This window comes from Erinaceus europaeus, chromosome 21, assembly GCF_950295315.1.
Source record: "Erinaceus europaeus chromosome 21, mEriEur2.1, whole genome shotgun sequence".
NCBI lineage: Eukaryota > Metazoa > Chordata > Mammalia > Eulipotyphla > Erinaceidae > Erinaceus > Erinaceus europaeus.
This window is the reverse complement of record NC_080182.1, coordinates 21,844,913-21,865,899: the sequence shown is the minus strand read 5'-3', so window position 1 is coordinate 21,865,899 and position 20,987 is coordinate 21,844,913. Positions and strand designations below refer to the sequence as shown.

At 37.9% G+C, this 20,987-nt stretch overlaps 1 protein-coding gene across 1 annotated transcript; it reads left to right on the top strand.

The window, feature by feature from the left end:
* The first annotated feature begins 1,848 nt into the window (after window positions 1-1,848).
* On the top strand, window positions 1,849-20,410 carry DYNC1LI1 (dynein cytoplasmic 1 light intermediate chain 1). The gene is made up of 11 exons (XM_060180491.1): window positions 1,849-2,032; window positions 3,366-3,596; window positions 5,978-6,141; window positions 6,952-7,045; window positions 11,099-11,234; window positions 12,625-12,736; window positions 14,769-14,828; window positions 15,062-15,106; window positions 16,224-16,344; window positions 17,999-18,154; window positions 19,505-20,410. The coding sequence occupies exons 1-11, from the start codon at window positions 1,855-1,857 to the stop codon at window positions 19,615-19,617; spliced, it is 1,410 nt and encodes a 469-aa protein (XP_060036474.1). The 5' UTR covers window positions 1,849-1,854; the 3' UTR covers window positions 19,618-20,410.
* Window positions 20,411-20,987: the final 577 nt, after the last annotated feature.

Genomic DNA, 20,987 nt, shown 5'->3' with positions numbered 1-20,987 from the left:
TATGTATATATAATAGTGCAGAGGTGGGTACTACAACTTTGTAGCAGCATTCAGATATAAAAATGGTTACTCAGAAAATCCAAGACATAGCATACTTTCCCAAAAGCGTAGCATGAAGATGAAAACCAATTTAGAATAAGTTCTTGGGGCTATGCTATGACATGTCAGGGAGAGCACACAAATTACCATGCACAAGGATCCAGGATCAAGCCCCCGGCCCCTACCTGTAGGGGGGAAACTTGATGAGGGGTGCTGCAGGTATCTTTCTCCCTCTCTATTTCTCTCTGTGAGAAAGGAAAGATTAAAGGAGGGGGCCAGGTGGTGGTGCACCTGGTTAAGTGCTCACATTACAGAGCATAAGGGCATGGGTTCAAGCCCCTGATCCCCACCTGCAAGGGGGAAGCTTCATGAGTGTTGAAGCAGGGTTGCAGGTATCTCTCTGTCTCTTTCCCTCCCTATCTGCCCCTCTTCTCTCAATTTTGCTGTTTCCTATCTATCTAATAAATAAAAATACATTAAGGAAAAGATTAAAGGAAAGAATAAAGACTGGCAGGAGTGGTAGAGATGTTGTGTAGAGATGTTGTGTAAGCCAGAGCTGAGTAGTGCTCTGGTAAAGAGAGAAAGAGGAAGGAAGGAAGGAAGGAAGGAAGGAAGGAAGGAAGGAAGCCAGCCAGCCAGCCAGCCAGGCAGTGGTGCACATAGTACAAAGTACATGAAAGAAGCTCACATAATTAAATTTTTTTCACCAAAACATCAAGTGGCCTCATATTAAGCTTTCCAAAACAAGTTGTGCCAAGTTTAAGTTCTATTATTTCTTGCTATTAATGTTTATGTCTGTGTTTTGTTTTTATTCTAATTTCTGTTCCCATTACACTGTCCTTTCCCACCATTCTATTCCCAACACCTACCCCTCTCTCTAGCACATATTTCTTATGACTTCCAAGTTTGTTGCAGCTACAGTCACAATTCCCTATGCTGGGCAGTTTGGGTGTACTGTCTGTTTTCCATGAGTAACATGTGAATGGGCACATGATCCACACAGGTCTAATTAAGAGTCTTTACTTTCTTTCTTTCTTTTTTAATATTTATTTAGTCCCTTTTGTTGCCCTTGTTGTCTTATTGCTGTAGTTATTGTTGTTGTTATTGATGTCGTTGTTGTTGGATAGGACAGAGAAAAATGGAGAGAGGAGGGGAAGACAGGTGGAGAGAAAGAGAGACACCTGCAGACCTGCTTCACTGCCTGTGAAGCGCCTCCCCTGCAGGTGGGGAGCCGGGGCCTCGAACCGGGATCCTTATACCGGTCCTTGTGCTTTGCACCACTTGCGCTTAACCCACTGCTCTACCGCCCGACTCCCCTTTTTTTTTTCTATTGTTGTTGTAGTTGTTGTTGTTATTGATGTTGTCATTGTTGGACAGGACAGTGAGAAATGGGGAGAGGAAGGGAAGACGGGAGGAGAAAGATAGACACCTACAGACCTGCTATCACTTGTGAAGCCGCCCCCCTTCAGGTGGGGAGCCAGGGGCTCGAACTTGGATCCTTAAGCCAGTCTTTGCACTTTGCGCTTAACCCACTGTGCTACCACCCAGACCCTAAGAGTCATTACTTTCAAGCTGAAAGCCAGCAGTCTTCTGTTCCTTGTTGATTTAATATGGGATAACATAATAGCCAATCTTCCTGAAAAGTAACCATAGAGGAAACCATTTGTAATAGGATAGAATAAGATTTGAGAGGAATAGTCATGGGAAATAGAATGTTAGAGGTTAAGTTTGCATCTTCATATATAATAAACTGAGTTAGCCATCATCAGTTTACCGTTTTGGTCAAGGTTAGTTTCAGCTGGGTTATTACTTAGCATGAGAAAAATGTCTTTAAATAATGTGTATTATAATTTTAAATATTTATTTATTTTTACAGGTGAAGATGGAGCTGGGAAAACAAGCTTAATAAGAAAACTTCAGGGAATTGAGGAGTATAAGAAAGGCAGAGGATTAGAATATTTGTACTTAAATGTTCATGATGAAGACAGAGATGGTGAGTGTCACTTAGTTATGAGTTTCTTGAAGTACGCTGCTGCTCATTTAAGTCTTTGTTAAATGTACCTACAGTAGGTCATGCTAGTCAGTAAATTGTTATGTTAATTTTTATTTATAAAAAGGAAACACTGACAAAAACCATAGGACAAGAGGGGTACAACTCCACACAATTCCCACCACCAGAACTCCGGATCCCATCCCCTCCCCAGATAGTTTTCCTATTCTTTATCCCTCTGAGAGTATGGACCCAGGGTCATTATGGGGTACAGAAGGTGGAAGGTCTGGCTTCTGTAATTGCTTCCTCACTGAACATGGGCGTTGATAAGTCCATCCATACTCCCAGCCTGTCTCTCTTTCCCTAGTGGGGCGGATTTCTGGGGAATTGGACCTCCAGGACACATTGGTGGGATTGTCTGTCCAGGGAAGTCTGGTTGGCATCATGCTAGCATCTGGAACCTGGTGGCTGAAAAAAAGAGTTAACATATAGAGCAAAAAAAATTGTTGACTAATCAGGAGTCAGACAGTTGTGCGGTGCAGACAAAGCACAAGGACTGGCTAGGATTCCGGTTCAAGCCCCCGGCACCCCACCTGCAAGGGAGTCGCTTCACAGGCAGTGAAGCAGGTCTGCAGGAGTCTCTCTGTCTCTCTTCCTCTCTATCTCCCCCGTCTCTCTCAATTTCTCTCTGTCTCTATGCAATAACAAGTAAATAAATTTAAAAATTTGTTGACTAATCATGAACCTAAAGACTGGAAAAGTTCATATGAAGAGTTGGGGGGGGTCTCTGTTTTGTAGATAGTTAGTAGTCCTGTTTTAGTTTTATTCCAAAGAGCCCATCACTATACTAGTTTTGTTGTTGTTTTCCTAAGCCTGATATCTGATAATTGTATTTTATGATTGTTCTGCTGACTTTTCTTTTTACCATCTCATGTTTTGGGTTAAAAATAATGACCAACTTCCCAGCTTTTCTCATCTGATCAGCTTTTTTTTTCTTCTGAATATCACTTTCTTCTCATTTTTATATGTAATATTTTGAATAAACATGGCTCTACTAATGCTAAGAATAAAAAGCATGATATTCAGTCTGTGGTTTGGGATTGAGAAACATGAAGTAGAGGGTGTTGATATCCTTTGTGAGTAGCTAAAAATAATTTTCTGGAATATTCACTAGATTTTCTTTTACTAAATTGGTAGATATGACCTAAATAGTTGAACATTGTCAAAGCCAGGAGACATCTCCTGTGGAGATACCATAAGACACCAAGTAATTTTGTTAGTCAGATGATAAAATGACTATCTTGTTGCCTTGGTAACCCTTTCTTGTCTGTTTTAGATCAAACAAGATGTAATATATGGATTCTAGATGGAGACCTGTATCATAAAGGCCTCCTTAAATTTTCACTGGATGCCATTTCATTGAAGGACACTCTAGTTATGCTCATTGTTGATATGTCAAAGCCTTGGACTGCTTTGGATTCTTTACAGAAATGGGCAGGTGTTATTAGAGAACATATTGATAAATTGAAAATTCCTCCTGAAGAAATGAAAGAAATGGAACAAAAGTGTGAGTTTCCTAGAAATATTACTGTAAATTTCAGGTGAAAAATACTTTAACTATTAACATTATAATCTTTAAAGTTTTTTGCTGTGAGTACTATTTTTTGAACAAGTTAACTGATATGTTAAGGCTTTAACGTAGCTTTAAATGTTTCCAGTTTAAACATGGTAGATTCTTTAGTAGAAAGTGCCTTTTCTCCTTTGCCAAAAAGTCCATATGTGTTCCTTTCAGAAAGTAGTTTTTCAGGATAAAAAAAAAATTTTTAATCTTTTCAGCTGCTCATTTTCAGCACCTACATTTTTTTGATAAGTATAGCAATCATATCAACCCCATCAAAAGGAAATATGTTCAAAAAGATATTAACAACATAAACTTCAAGTTGTTAAGTGGGCTTTGTAATTTACATAATACATGGATTTGTTCCACTATTACATGAAAATTGGAGATTATAAAAATGATAGGGGTCACTTCTAACAGATTGTAAGCCAGTTGCCACAGTTCTTAATTTCACTGAGAGATCACTATTTGCCAGTGTTATTATATATTGCTTAACAAAATATAAAGATGGGGGGGCTAGGTGGTGGTATACCAAGTTAAGTGCACATAGTTCACTATCTGCAGGGGGGATGCTTCACAAGTGGGGAAGCAGGTCTGCAGGTATCTGTATTTTTCTCTTCCTCTCTGTCCCCCCTCCCCTCTCAATTTTTCTCTGTCCTACCTAAGAAAATGAAAAGAATGGCTACCAGGAGCAATGAATTTGTAGTGGTGGCACTGAGTCCCAGTGATAACCCTGGAGGCAAAAAAAAAAAAAAAGATACAATGCTGCTTTTTTTTTTTTTTTCCATTTCTAGCTGTTAATAACTTTTAGAGGGAAATAGACAACTTACTGGCATTTACATATATAAGGAAATAGTAAAAATTTAAGAGACTATTCTAAATCATTGCAAAAGATGTCAGATTGCTTTAAATTTGTATTTTTCTTTTCCTGTTGGCCACTGTCTATAAGTTGTTTTTTCTTTACTAAATTCTGCTAGAATAGTGGTTGTCAGTGTGTGGTTCCAGGTTCTTATACCAATAGTATAAGTCTGACCAGGAGCTTGCCAGAAATACACATTTCTTGGGACCCAACCCAGACTATTAAATCAGAAACCTAGCTGCATGCTAAACTTGAGGACCACTGTTTGATTTTAGTTTCTGATCTGAAGGGTAACAGTTACAAAAACCACCCTTATATTCTGGAAGAATTATGTTCAACAGTTCAGGATTCCCTTTTACTTAATCCCATCTTAAGTTTAGGACAGTTTTCCTCCAAATGAGTCACATTCCAAAGGGTAACTTTGTAATTGACATAGAGTCTTTATCTTTAGAAAATGAAAATATATTTTAAAATACTGTCCAGTTCTTTTGATTTCTAAGCTGTAATCAGACTTTGATTTTTTTCTTGTTTTTTTCAATGTTATTAAATTTTATATTTTGTATGATATTCCTTTTAGTAATTCAGTTCTGTGTTGTGAATAATTTGCTTCCAAAATTGTTTTGCATTTATACATGAAAATCAGCCCCATATGGAAACCCCTGTGTGTGTACCATTGATTGTTTCCTTGAGAATTTCTGGAAGAATAATTCCCAAGTCAGAATGAACATTGCTAAGGCTCTTGATATATGATACAAGTTAATTTTATTTAGGTGAAGGTTTTGACACTTCTTAGTTCTAAATGTCATCAGTTTGGGGAATATCCCATTAATTCTTACAAGGGTTACAGAATGAATGTTACAAGATTATTATTATTGTTGTTGTTATTATTGCAACTTGGTGGCTAAAAAAACATTAACATATAAAGAAAAGCAAATTGTTTAATAATCAGGAACCTAAAGGTAAGAATATAGCAGATGAAAATTGGGGTTTTCATTTGAAAGGAGCAATGAAGTCTATTTTAGGTCAGATCAAACAAGTTTACAGTTAACTGTATTTATATATATTATACCTAGATAGTGGGGAAGGGGTGCTAACAAAAGTTTTTAGAATAAGGAAATTCATTATTAAATCACTAAAAAAAAAATTTCATACTCCCAACACACATACATTTATACTTTCTATGCTCTTTGTGAATTACAGAAGGCAAACAACAGTAGACAGAAAATTAGGTAGGCAAAGCTAAATTGTCATTTATCCAAAGTGATTTTCAGACTGAACCAGACCTTTGCTGAACCCATTCTGCCCCCTTCAATTAATGTAGGTCCTGAAATTTTTCAAACCATTTTTTTGTTTTTTCTATTGTAAATGGCAAAGTATAACTGTGGTTAAGTGTTCATGAAATACAGAACTGCCTCCTGAAATAAAGCAATTTTAAAAAATTATGTCTTAAATTACTTACTTTGACTTTCAGTGATTAGAGACTTCCAAGAATACGTAGAACCAGGGGAAGATTTCCCAGCTTCTCCTCAGAGAAGAAATACACAGGAAGACAAAGACGACAGTGTGGTTTTACCTCTGGGTGCAGATACACTTACACATAACTTGGGCATTCCAGTACTAGTAGTTTGCACAAAGGTTAGTTTGCTTCCTAGAGATTTTGCTGTTGATATGAATGACTTGTTTTCCAGGTTCCTTTTAAAGTTGACATAGGAATTTTTCTAGATAATTTTTATAAGTAGAAATAGTAGTTTAAAATATTAAAAACTATCATTTCTTATTTGTGACTACATTTTACTTTTTCAGTCTCAATTAGAGTTCATTATAGAATCTGGTAGAAATAGTTACAGGTAAGAAAAATCTTTTTAGGCAGGGGTAGATAGCATAATGGTTATGCAAACAGATGGTCATGCCTGAGATTCCAAGGATTCCAAAGTCCCAGGTTCAGTCCTCTGTACCACTATAAGCCAGAGCTGATACAAAAAAAAAAAAATTATGCATTTAATGTAAAAGACATACTAGTCCATTAAATTGATTAAAATAATTAAAAATAATTTTTGAAAAGATAGCTTTGAAAAGGTGACTCATTGTGTAGAGTGAATTCTTTGAATGCATGACTCTGGTCTCAAAATAAATCTTTACAAGTGTTAAGTAAAATGAACTTTATTGAATGTTGGCACAGTGGCTAGAGTGCAATAGAACATAGAAGGCAGTGATTTGTTTTTTAAATAAATAAAGATATTCATTGTCTTAAGGCTTCAACTAAAATTCTAGATGTATTAAGGCTTCAGCTATCTCTAGATAGTTTATAGTAATCGATATTCTAGATTCTACTATTTAGTCAGTGGTAATGTTATAGTATTCTTCCACCCAAAATTTAACCATTTAAATTGTCTTATTTTTGCTTAGTATTAATCTTGTATTATTGTTTTAAATTTAACCCAACAGTGTGATGCAATTAGTGTATTGGAGAAAGAACATGACTACAGAGATGAACACTTTGATTTCATTCAGTCACATATCCGGAAATTTTGTTTACAGTGTATCCTTTTAATCTAATTGATGCTCCATTTTAAGAATTTGTTCCTAAGATTATTGAGGGGGCTCACAGTGGGTGGAGCACCAAACTTGAATGAGGTTTCAAGTTCTATCTCTGCCAAAGTGACCATTTGATTCTTTTAATATGTAGAAATTAAATTGATGAGCTTTAGGAATATCATAAACACTTTTTCCTACCAAATCATTTATATCTGGGTATTCTGTGATGTAAAGGCAAGTATTAAATGTTTAGCTTTGATTTGCTATGCTTAATAATAATTACCAGTCTTATGTGGAAAATCCAAATGAGATATGGACTGGGAGGTGGCGCAGTGGATAAAGTGTTGGACTCTCAAGCATGAGATTTTGAGTTCAGTCCCTGGCAGCACATGTACCAGTGATATCTGGTTCTCTCCTATCACTTTTCATGAATAAATAAAGTATTTTTTAAAAAATATTTTATTTAATTTTGAGAGAGATGCAGAAAGAGAGAAACACCAGAGCACTGCACCTGGGACTTCGGAGCCTCAGGCATGAGAGTCTCTGCATAACCATTATGCTATCTACCCCCTCCCATAAATAACATCTTTAAAAGAAAAAAATTTCAAATGAGTTGGTATTGGGAAAATTCTTTTTTTTTTTTACAATTTACAGAATTATGGCTATACCACCAACCAACCATTTTTAGAGTTATTAGACTTCTGGGCAAAAGTCTGGCTTTTTCTTAAAGTTATTTTATTAGTAATTTAATAATGATTGACAAGATTGTGAGATAGGAGTGGTACAACTCCATACACTTCCCACCACCAGAATCCCATGTCCTACCCCCTCCATTGGAACCTTCCCTATTCTTTATCCCTCTGGGACCATGGACCCAGGACTGTTCTGGGGTGCAGAAGGTGGAAGGTCTGGCTTCTCTAATTGCTTCTCCACTGTATATGGATGTTGACAGGTTGATCCATACCCCCAGCCTGCTTCTATTTTTCCATAGTGGGTCAGGGCTCTGGAGAAGTGGGATTCAGGACATATTGGTGTGGTCATCTGTGGGAATTCATGTTGGTGTCATGGTAGCATCTGCAGCTTGGCGGCTGGGGATAATTCTAATTAAAAATTAGTACTACAGGACCACTAAAAAATGAAAGGGAAAGAATATATATAGGGAGTTGGGCGGTAGCGCAGCAGGTTAAGCACAGGTGGCGCAAAGCACGAGGACTGGCGTAAGGATCCCGGTTCGAGCTCCTGGCTCCCCACCTTCAGGGGAGTCACTTCACAAGCAGTGAAGCAGGTCTGCAGGTGTCGATCTTTCTCTTCCCCTCTCTGTCTTTCCCTCCTCTCTCCATTTCTTTGTCCTATCCAACAACAACAACATCAGTAACAACAATAACTGCAACAATAGAACAAGGGCAACAAAAGGGAATAAATAAATTTTTTTTTAAAGAATATATATAATTTGTAGATATAGATAGTAACAGAATCAGCCTATATCAGTGACCTTGGGAAAACTGCTACAGTTTCCAATGGAGGGAATGGGACACAGAACTGTGGTAGTGGTAACTGTGGAATTATATCATCTTACAGTTTTATAAATGATTATTAAATCACTAATAAAAAAGGGGACTGGATGGTGGCACACCGGGTTGAATGCACATATTGCAGTGTGCAAAGACTCAGATTCAGGTCCCCAGTCTCCACCTGCAGGGGTAAAGCTTCACAAGTGATGAAGCTGGTCTGCAGGTGTCTATCTGTCTCTCTTCCTATCTCCCCTTCCCTCTCTGTATCTGTTTGCCTCTATCAAATAAAGATAATAACAAATTTTAAAAAATAAAGTAGTACTTGGGGGTGTCTGAGCAGTGAGGGAATATCAGTGTTTAGATTTGTGTGTTCTTGTTTAATATGTTTAGTATGTGACCATCTCCATAAGTAGTATAATGCAAAAATCTGACTGTGCCCATCTGAAATTTACTGATAAGGGACAGTCTGTGGTAAGGCTAGAGATCTCTACTTTTTTTTTCTTCTTCAAAGAAAGTGATAAGAGTTGTTTATAAGTCTGAGTTATTTCTGTTATAAACTAAAAACACATGGAACGATAAAGTAGTTGTCAGATGTAATAAATGCAGCAATCATAACTAGATAAAAAAAATTCAGCACTTAATTCTGGTCACTTATAGTACTAAACAGTATCTCTTAAAGAATTTTGGTCCATACTTCCAGGGGGATAAATAATAGGGAAGCTTCCAGTGGAGGATATGGGAGATGAGACATGGAACTCTGGTGGAGGGAACTGGAATTGTACCCCTGTTATCTTAGAATCTTGTTAATCACTATTAAATCACTAAGAAAAAACAAAACACTTTTTTTGGTTATCCTTATAAAAAGTAGAACATTTGAGAACAGCCTCTGTAAGCACTTATTTAATGCTGTACTAGAAAATGTAATCAGAAAGCAACCTGTCCACAGACCTTTACTTGTAGACCTATTGTGGAACCAGTTGATTTTTTTTTTCTAAAGACATTTTTTTTAATCTTTATTTATTTCCTTTTGTTGCCCTTGTTTTATTGTTGTAGTTATTGATGTCGTCATTGTTGGATAGGACAGAGAGAAATGGAGAGAGGAGGGGAAGACAAAGGGGGAGAGAAAGAGAAACACCTGCACACCTTCCTCACCACCTGTGAAGCGACTCCCCTGCAGGTGGGGAGCCGGGGGCTCAAACCAGGATCCTCTCAACGGTCTTTGCGCTTTGCACCACCTGTGCTTAACCCTCTGCACTACTGCCCGACTCCTCAGTTGATTTTTTAAAGAATAAAAATGTAAGACAGTATTTCAATTTAGTGTGACCTGTTTGCTGCAGGTATCTTTCTCTCCTTTGTTTCTCCTCTCACTTTTTCTCCATCCTATGCAAATAAAGGGGGGATGAGGCCACTCAGAGAGGTGGATTCATCATGCAGGCACTGAGCCCTAGTAATGGCCTTGATGACAATTAAAAATAAATAAATAAATTTTAGAAAAGATCATCTGTCTCAATTCAGGAATTACATGATTCCCAGCATTTCTTCTTGACCAAAGTCACCACCTCTAAGGACACAGTGACATGTACTAGACAACACTCCTTAACAGTGGTCATAAAATAATCTGGAAAAAAAAAAAAAGAATGTCTGATAACCACTAGCCACTGTGTGACTACACTATGCGTCGGGCCAACATTGTCCTTTTTTCCATATGCCTCTCTTGATCTTTTTTGATCTTTTTTGGATCTTTTGATCCATCACATTTCTTGCGTCAAAAGTTAGGATTTGCTTTAACTAACACATCCTTATGTAAGATTGTTGCTTTAAATTTTAGTCGTGTTTTTTTTTTTTTTTTTTGCTTTGGTTATTCTTAAAAGCTTCCTGATGAAAACTGCAAGAGACAGTACAAGCTATTTTTGTTGAAAATTTAAACAAAATAGTTGTTATTAAATAATACCCCTCCTTCATGAAGTTTAGGGAGATTGTAAATCAAAAAGTGTGTTTTTGTGTGCTTTAAAAACAAGAAGTAGAATTGTTAGTATTAAATTTACCTTTTAAAATTTTTTTTTTTCCCTTTTGTTGCCCTTGTTTATTATTGTTGTAGTTATTATTGTTATTAATGTCATCGTTGTTGGATAGGACAGAGAGAAATGGAAAGAGGAGGAGAAGGGGGGGGAGAGAAAGACCTGCAGACCTGCTTCACCACCTGTGAAGTGACTCCCCTGCTGGTGGGGAGCCGGGGGCTTGAACCCGGATCCTTAAGCCAATTCTTGCGCTTCACACCACATGTGCTTAACCCACTGTGCTACCGCCTGACACCCTTAAATTTACCTTTCTTAATGAGATTTGCTGTCCTAAGTGAAATCAACTATATGAAGATTGTTTTATATGCATTTAGCCTGTATAAGCATTTAATATTTTTGAAATTCTTAATTTACATATAATATGCCTTCCAAATTACTTTTGGAAAGAAGATGCATGTAAATGCATATGTTTTATAGTACCTGTTCAAGAAATTTGTCCAAAATTTCTTTAATGATGATATTATTCAGATGGTGCCGCACTTATTTACACTTCAGTAAAAGAAAATAAAAATATAGATTTGGTATATAAGTACATCGTTCAAAAACTATATGGATTTCCATATAAGATTCCTGCAGTTGTTGTGGAGAAAGATGCAGTATTTATGTAAGTATACTCTTAAATATATCATCATTTTTAGTTTTGAGGTAGAACCAACCCATCATTCCATGATGAGTAAGAATTTGTTTCTAGCAACCTGGGAAGTAATGCAGTTGATAAAGCATTGGGCTCACAGGCATAAGGTCCCCAACATTGCATATGCCAGAGTGATACTAATTCCCTGTTTCTCTTATAAATAAATAAATAGGACTGGGAGATAGCATAATGGTTATGCAAAAAGACTTTCAAGCCTGAGGCTTTAAGGCCCCAGGTTCAGTCCCCTGCACCACCATAAGCCAGAGCTGAGCAGTGCTCTGATCTCTCTCTGTATCTTTCCATCTACGCCTCTCTTACTAAGCAAAATAAAATAATTAAATGAATAATTTTAAAAGAGTCTGGTTCTAAATTTCTTAAGTTGTAAGGTGCTTTGATCTGGTTTTCATTATCTGTTAGATTTATAGCTGGCCTGAGTTCTTTCTGACTTCGCTGCTAGAGCTATACAGGGAGCACATGTATCAGTCTGTCTACCCTTTAATTGTGATTAGTTTACCACATAAAGGTTCCCGTTGGGGCCAGGTGGTGGCGCACCTGGTTAAGTGGACACACTATAGTGTGCAAGGACCGGGTTCAAGCCTCTGGTCCCCACTTGCAGAGGGAAAGCTTCATGAGTGGTGATGTAGAGCTGCAGGTGTCTCTCTGTCTCTCCCCTATCTCTTTCCCCACTCTCAATCTCTCTGTCTTTATCCAATAATATATCAAATAAATTTTTTAAAAGTTCCTGTGTATAATTTTAGATATGCTTTTTAAAAATTATCTGAAAGAGCAGAAAGAGAGTTCATCTGGTAAAGTGCATACTTTACCATGTTCGCACAGTTGAGTTTGAACTCCTGGCCACTGAGGAGTGCATGCATTGAGAAGCTTTAAGAGTACCTGCAGGGGAGTCGCTTCACAGGCGGTAAAGCAGGTCTGCAGGTGTCTATCTTTCTCTCCTCCTCTCTGTCTTCCCCTCCTCTCTCCATTTCTCTCTGTCCTATCCAACAACGACAACAACAATAATAACTACAACAATAAAACAACAAGGGCAACAAAAGGGAATAAATAAATAAAATAAAAAAGAGTAGTAGAGCAGTGTTGTTTTCTTCTCCTATCCACTTCTCTCTCTCTCTCCCCTACTCTCATTCTTTTAAAAAAGATGTCAACTAGGAAGTGATAAAATTATAGAATGGTGAAATTACAGAGCCCCAGTGATAACCCTGGCAGCAGAAAGAACGTTATCTGCATGAAATTGGGTGGCAGTAATTGCCGTCCTCCCCCCAAAACTATAATGTGATTATGGATTCTTTGCAAGAATTATTATGTAAGTGCTTAAGAATTTATCATTTGTGTTTCTTTCCAGTCCAGCAGGGTGGGACAATGATAAGAAAATAGGAATATTACATGAAAATTTTCAAACATTAAAAGCAGAAGATAATTTTGAAGACATAATCACTAAACCTCCTGTTCGAAAGGTAACAAGTTTTGATATGTAGTCTCAATATTTATACTTCTAAACTGAGGAGGATATCCGTAAAGTTAAGATTGTAGGGAGACAGGTAATGGCATCATTTCCTATCAGAGGGGTTTCTGAGTAACATTTTAATGTTTCTAATGTACAATTCAAAATTAAGGTATTACCAAATATAAAATGACTATTCAATCATTAGCCTCTGGTATATTTACATTAGTAAATATTAGTGCAGATTCTATCCTCTAATGGAAATCATACATTGGCATGAATTAATGTATGAATCTTAAATAGTTTGAGGACTGGGAAGATAGCAGAGTAGGTATGCAAAAGACTTTTCATGCCTGAGGCTCTTAAGTCCCAGGTTCAGTCCCCAGCACCACCATAAACTAGAGCGGAACAATGCTTTGATTTAAAAAAAAAAAAAGTTGGAGAAATTCACAGCATCTATCAAATCTAGAACTCAGCTGAAAACCAAGAATGCATTGCTAGACTGACTTTACTAGCTTCCACTTATTGAGGCAGATCTTGGATCTTCTCCACAGGCATTAATCTTCTCCACTAGCCTTCCACTATCCAGGAGGTTCCAGTTTCCTATATTCAATTTTAGTCTTGACTGTTACATGTCCTTCTTATGACTATTAAATCAGGTTCCAGAAGGTACCCTTCTTTCATGTTTTTATTTCATGTTAAGCATTAGATGATGCTCTGTATTTAGATATTGTAGATGTTTATGCAGTTTTATAGAAATGAGTGCGTATAGTGCTACTTACTAACTTTAAATTGGAACATGTTTCAGGAAACTTAATTTTGATTTAACATAAATTGTTCTTATTTAAGAAACCAAGCATTTACACTGAACATTGTGGGTAGTTCTTCTTCTAGCGTTTGCCCTTCTTCCGTAGCCAGTCAACAGCAAAGCTGTCAGGAGCTGCTTGTTGCTGGCTTTGAAAGTGACTGGGATCCATGTGGATTCAGTCAGCTAGGAAGGATCGTCAGTTTCCCCAATGAATGGGTACTCACGGGATGCACCACGAGAAGGTCGATCCAATGCAACCCATTGTGGGTAGTTAGAAATAAGAAAAGTAATGTCAGACGAGAAATCAGTTGTAGTGGTACACACAGGCATGCACATGCACTCATGGGCACACCCAACAAGTACTTGTAGAAAGACACAAAGAAACATATAAGCACAGTCTGGACAGTATGTTGCGACCTGCAAAATTTGCAAACAACCCAAATCTGGTCATGGGATAGCAAGCGAGAACCTGTGAGGTTCAGTGTCCCATAGTGGATTAGTAATGAACTTGGGAAGTGAGTTAACATTTATTTCAATTTTAAAAAGAACAAATAAAAGAAGTAACAATTTTCCTATTTTAGCAACAACATTTTGTTATCTTTTACTCATTCCACAAATACCAATTGAGCACCCACTCAGTTTAGGCAGTTAAGTGCTAAATAGGAAGTGATGCAGAAGTAAATTAATACATATGCCATCTCTGGAGGGTGATAAGTGCTGTGAAAATAAGGCAGGTAGGGAGAAAGTAGGGGGCTGTTTGAAGAAATTATGGAAAGTCTCTGTTAAGGCAGGGGGGGAGTAAATATATTCTAGGGCAGAAATTGGGAGGTAGGCACAGTGGGTAAGGCACTTGATTCTCAAGCATAAGGTCCTGAGTTCAATCCCTGGCAGCACATGTACCAGAGTGATGTTTGGTTCTTTCTCTCCCTGTCTCCTATCTTTCTCACTATAAATAAATAAAATCTTTTTTAAAAAAAATTCAGTTCCTCAGTCATGGTGGCCATATTTCAGGTGCTCAGTTAACACAGGTGATAGTAACTGCCACATTAGATAGTACAGAGAGAGAACATTTCTGTTATTGCAGGTTGTGATTACTCATCCCTTTCAGACTTGGGTAGAGTAGCTTGCTAGTATAAATAGGTGTTGTCCATATTCTTGAATTTAAAAGAAAAAAGATTTGTCTAATCTAGAGAATAAATTGTTGATGACTTCAGCATTTATTCATTGATCATTTCAGTTTGTGCATGAGAAGGAAATTGTGACAGAAGATGATCAAGTATTTCTTATGAAGCTACAGGTATGAAATTGCATCAGAAGCGGACTTGCATGTATCTTCTTTAAGAGCACAGCAATAGGGGCTGGGGAAGTAGCATGATGGTTGCGCAAATGACTTTCATGACTGAGGCTCTGAGGTCCTAGCGTCACCATAAACCAGAGCTGAGCAGTGCTCTGGTAAAAAATGATAAATAGATAAAAACATAATTAATACATGCTGTGAATGTCTAACAGAATTCTTTTGTGCTTCTTTAGACCCTTTTGGCTAAGCAACCACCAACTGCAGCTGGAAGGCCTGTGGTTAGTATTACAGATTTTGACAAAATTACTGGGATCTATTGTCTTACTCTTAATTATATATATCATCATAGGGATTTACTCTTATAAAATCTTGAATTCAGAATTCTTCGGAAATTTGTGAGCCTTTAAAAGATAGACTTTACCCTCAGGCAGGAGTAGATAGCATAATGATTGAATCCGGGTCCTTTTGGTTGTAACGTGAGCTCTACTAGGTGCACCACCACCCAGCCACCCTGGTGGACTTTTTGTTTTTTCTTCTTCTCCTCTTCCACCTCCCGCCCCCCCACTCCTGCGTGTCTCCCTGTCCCCTTTCCTCCCCCTTTTTCAGATAGATGGGAAGAGGTAGATGGAGAGAGATAGAAAGAGAAGAGATACCACAACTCTCCTCATGAAGAGGAGAGTCCCTTATGCATACTGCTCTGATGTGATGTCTGAGGGCACAAGCCTGGGTCTTAAGAGTATGGTAAAGTATGTGTGTATTGGTTGAGCTATCTTCTGCATCTGTACTGCACCATTGAATATGTGTTATTTTATAAATCCCCATATCAGCCCTATGAAACAGATGGGGAAATGGAGGCTTCAGTGGATATTGTGGTTTGCCCGAGATTATACATTTTGCATAGATAAATTTACCAGATTATATGTATAATAGTATATGTAAGTCCACGCTGGCACCCATACTTGAGTCCCAGTCTTGTACTCATAGCCACACTTTACTTATTCATTTATTCCCACTGAAGGGGAAAAAAATAAGTATTCTAAAGTAGGAGGGGCCTCTCATATATTCTAATAATGAAGAAATGGTTGTTAAATATTTTTGTCAATGACTTGCAGTATAAGAAGTACCAGTAGAGGGGCTGGGTGGTGACGTACCCAGTTGAGCACACCCATGACTATGTAAAAGGACCCAGGTTCAAGCACCTGGTCCCCCATTCTCCTCCTTCTCTCTCAATTTTTCTCTGTCTCTATTCACAATAAATTGAAAAGTAAGAATGAATAATGTATCAGTAGAACAATTAGAGTACTGTTGGGAAGTAATTGTCTTTTTGTACCAATAAGTTTTATGAAGTTAGAAGTTTCAGGTTTTAATAATTTTGGTTTTCCTGATTTTACATAGGATGCCTCGCCAAGAGTCCCAGGAGGCTCACCTCGAACACCAAACAGATCTGTGTCCTCCAATGTGGCCAGTGTATCTCCCATTCCTGCAGGATCAAAAAAGATTGATCCAAACATGAAAGGTACATCTTTCTCTCTTTCATGGACAAAGCAGCACAATACATCTTACAGTAGAAAGAAATCTACCTAGAATTCCACCTTCACCATACTTGGCATTAGATGTTTATGTTGTAGTTAATCATCTTGTGAAACCATTTACAGTACGGTTAATACATTTCATGTAAGCTCATGAAAGCTTGTGTTAATCCTTCTCCAATGCTAGGTCATTGAAGAAATCCACAAAATTTGTTTATTTTGTGAGAGAGACCAGAGCACTGCTCAGGCAATTGTGATGCTGAGGGTGAAACTAGGGCTTCACACATCTAAGTCCTGTACTCTACCCATTAAGCCACCTCCCCATCTGATAAGAATTTTTTATTTCTGTTAACTAAAAACAACCTGTAATGTGAAAATCAAGTGTGAATTTCTTGCAGGTGGGGTGGTAACGCAGTGGCTCAAGCACAAACCTTGTACACAGAAGGTCTTGCATTCTGGTTTTTTTATTATTATTGTTATTATTATTTTGCCCCCCCCAGGGTTATTGCTGGGGCTCAGTGCCTACACCATGAACCCACTGCTCCTGGAGGCCCTTTTTTTCCCCTTTTGTTGCCCTTGTTGTAGTCTCATTGTGGTTATTATTGTTATTGTTGATGTCGTTCGTTGTTGGATAGGACAGAGAAATGGAGAAAAGAGGGGAAGACGGGGGGGAGAGAAAGACAGACACCCACAGACCTGCTTCACCACCTGTGAAGCATCTCCCCTGCAGGTGGGGAGCCGGGGGGCTCGAACCTGGATCCCCTATGCTGGTCCTTGCGCTTTGTGCCACCTGCGCTTAACCCGCTGTGCTACCGCCCGACCCCTGGCCTTGCATTCTTTCTCAGTCACCAAATAGATTGGAGTAGTGCTCTGGTTTCTGATGCTCTCTCATTCATAAAAATAAATCTTTTTAAAAAAACCAAAAAAATAAATGTATGCATAATGGTTACTTCCATAGGCGTCATCTCAATAAATGATTTTAGTAGATCAAAATCTGTGCATTTTTGAGCCTTTTCACAATATTTTTCAAATGGATTCTTCACTTTTAGTGTCATCATTGGATGTTGCCATTTTACCATAAATCAAAATTCTTTGAATACTAACTCATAAGAGCTTTTATTCCCCTATTTTTAAAAAATTTTATAAAAGTACTTATTATTGGATAAGAGATAGAAATTGAAAAGGAAGGAGGAGATAGAGAGGGAGAGAGACAGAGATACCTGCAGCCTAGCCTCACCATTCATGAAGCTTTCCTCCTGCAGGTGGGGACCAGTGGCTTGAACCTGGGTCCTTGTGCACTGTAATGTGAGCGTGCTTAACCAGGTGCACCACTGCCTGGCCCCCTCCTCTATTACTTTCTATTTGCATTCTCTACCTTGTATTATTTACTACTACTCTTTGCCCGTTTATCTCCTGGAAATTCTGATTTTCATATAGGACTACATAACTTTTTATAGTATTGCAAGTAAATATTAATAATTATCTTCAACTCCTAAAGAATCTCATAATTTGTTTCATATATGAGTAAATTAGCGAAGTTAGACAACTTCCAGAGGTCATATTAGACTTTAATTTCTATAATAATGATATATAGAAAAACCTAATGCTTTGAGTGAAAGTTTTTGCTTTGTGTTTTTACAGCTGGAGCTACAAGTGAAGGTGTCCTGGCAAATTTCTTCAATAGCTTGCTAAGTAAAAAGACTGGCTCTCCAGGTGGTCCAGGTGTTGGAGGTGGAAGCCCTGGAGGTGGGGCTGGAGGGGGAAGCAGTGGTTTACCACCATCAGCCAAAAAGTCAGGTAAACCTGAGGCTTTTGTATTTTATAAAACTTCATCTTCCTCTACAAGGAAATCTTGAGCCTGTCCATACTTAACTCCTTCAGTTGCAGGCAACCACTTGTTTCTTCTCTATGGATGTGCCTGTTCCGAAATTATGTTTTTCCACCAGAGCGCTGCTCAGCTCTGGCTTATGGTAGTGTGGGGTACTGAACCTGAGACCTCAGAGCCTCTGGCATGAGGGTCTTTGCATAACCATTATGCAGTTTCTCCTGTCCCTTGTCCCAGGATTTGTTTTGAATGGAATCATGTTATGATATATACCTTCTTAATATATTGTTTTCAAGGTTTACTTATATTGTGGCATATATTAATACTTCATTTTTTAAAGATTTTTTAAATATATATTTATTTTCCCTTTTGTTGCCCATTTTTATTGTTGTAGTTGAGAGAGGAGGGGAAGACAGGGGGAGAGAAAAAGAGATACCTGCAGACCTCCCCTACAGGTGGGGAGCCAGGGGCTCGAACTGGGATCCTTATGCTGGTCCTTGCACTTCACACCACGTGTGCTTAACCTGCTACACTGCCGCCCAACCTCCCACTTCATTTCTTTTTATTGTTGATTAAAATTCCATTTTGTTGACATGCCATATATGCCAGGGTTCAAGTCCCCACACCCCACCTGCAGAGGGGACTCTTCATGAGCAGTGAAGCAGATCTGCTGCAGGTGTGTCTCTTCCTCTCTGTCTCCCTCTTAATGTCTCTATATCCTGTCAAATAAATTAAAAACTAAAAAAAAGAAAGAAAGAAAAATGGACACCAGCAGCAGTAATATGTTTGTAATGCCAGCACCCAGCCCCAGTGATACTCCTGGCATCAATAAAAAATAATATCTTACTGTTTTCTCTATTTTCTCCTGGCGGTATGCCTTCCTAAAAATTATATAAAATATGTAATATATAAATAATACATGCTAGTTTTACTTCTGCTTGGTAATGGTTTAAAATAAGGGGATCACTTAAAATAATTTAAATAAGTTAAGGATGTTTATGTAACATAGTGTATTCCATAAAGTTAATGAAACTTGACAGTTTTTTAAAAATATTTTTATTATCTTTATTGGATATAAAAATCAACAAAGTGGGAGATAGAAAAGGGGAGAGACAGAGAGACAATTGCAGCACTGCTTCACCACTTGCAAAGCTTTCCCCCTGCAGGTGGGGGCCAGGGGCTCGAACCCTGGTCTTTGAATATTGTAACGTGCAGTCAACCAAGTGTGCCACCACCCAGACCCTACTGTTGACAATTTTAAATGAAGAAATATTAGTGGAAAAGCTCTTTGTCTCAGTCTTGCTCCTTTTCCTTCAATGTAGGCCCGAAGCCCGTCATAGCAGACGTCCATGCAGAACTAGACAGGATTTCACGAAAACCAGTTGCAGTTTCTTCTACAACACCTACATCTCCTACGGAAGGAGAAGCTTCTTGAAGATACCAAATAAAGCTATCTCTTCAGTTTTCTGGGATAATGTAAACTTGCCTCTGCCATTTCCTTCAAAAACGGAATTAGGGAGCTTGAGTGCTTTTTTGGATGGACTAAACATTTTTTTGTTTGTTTTGGTTACCCATTTTTTATAAAAGGGAGCTATAAAGAAGAAAACGTATTCTACACTCTGTATGTAGGGTTTCTGTTTGCATTGCCACTTTGCATAAAGACGTAATTTTGGATTTTGAAAAACTCAATTTAGAGATGTGAAATAAAGCTGAGTGATCATATTCTAAAAACTATTTAAGACTTAGGAGGGTTTAAGGAAGGGCAGAAAACAATACGCTTTGGGCATTTGACTGAATTTGGATGTTGAAGCTTATTTTATTTATGACAATTAAAATCATTTTTTAAAATTATGTGTTAGTTTTGCCAACACAGAGAAGATGATCAGCGTCAGATTTTCCACACTAACGTAAACATGCCAGGACACATGTTAAGGAAGCTGTCATATAACATTAGTCATTGTCTCAATCCATGATCCTGAAAATTGTCATCAAAATATGAATGAATAATGTTGACCAAGATTTGTTTGTTTAACTGAGAAGAAAAGGAAGCACACTGCCTAAATGTGTTAAAGAAAAATGCAGAGGTTACTAAAATGTAAAGAAGTAACAGCCTTTGAATTTGTCAATATATGTATATCTTTCTATATATATGGCCCTGCCTTAATATGCCCCCCTTTTTGTTTGTGACTTTCAACTGTAATCAGTTAATAAAGTATTTATTCTCTGCATTCAGGTACAAATAACTTGTTGCATTCTTATATATCACAACTTTTATTTATCAGATAATTTTTTGAAGTATTTGGCTTAATAGGAATATTTTGATCTGCAGAATCTTATGACAGCATGCTTAGTAGGTAAAAATATAAGCTTCCAGTTGCTGGCATATAGCTTGATTGGTAGAGTACATGCTTTACCATGTGCAAGGACCCAGGTTCAAGCCCTGACCACCGCATGGAAGCTCCTTTGCAAGGGATGCTTCGTGAGCAGCAACACAATGCTGTGGTGTTTTGCATTCTCTTGCTTCTTCCTCTTTCACTCCCTGCCTCTTTTTTTTTTTTTAAGATGTATTTATTTTTGAGGGAGACGAAGAGAGATCAGAGCATTGCTCATTTCTGACTTCTGGTCTTGCTGAGGGGGATTGAACCTGAGACCTTTGAGTCTCAAGCATATAAGCACACTTATTTAATGAGAAGGTAAGAGGAGGTAGATAGCATAATGGATGGAGGTAGATAGCATAATGGTTATTCAAAGAGACTCATTCCTGAGGCTCCAAAGTCTCAGGTTCAATCCCCTGCACCACCATAA

Coding starts and splice junctions, on each gene's coding strand:
- DYNC1LI1 (XM_060180491.1), top strand. CDS start 1,855: ATGAGAAAAATGTCTTTAAATAATGTGTATTATAATTTTAAATATTTA. Junction 6,142..6,951: donor TACTAGTAGTTTGCACAAAG/GTTAGTTTGCTT, acceptor TTAACCCAACAG/TGTGATGCAATTAGTGTATT. Junction 18,155..19,504: donor ACCATCAGCCAAAAAGTCAG/GTAAACCTGAGG, acceptor CCTTCAATGTAG/GCCCGAAGCCCGTCATAGCA.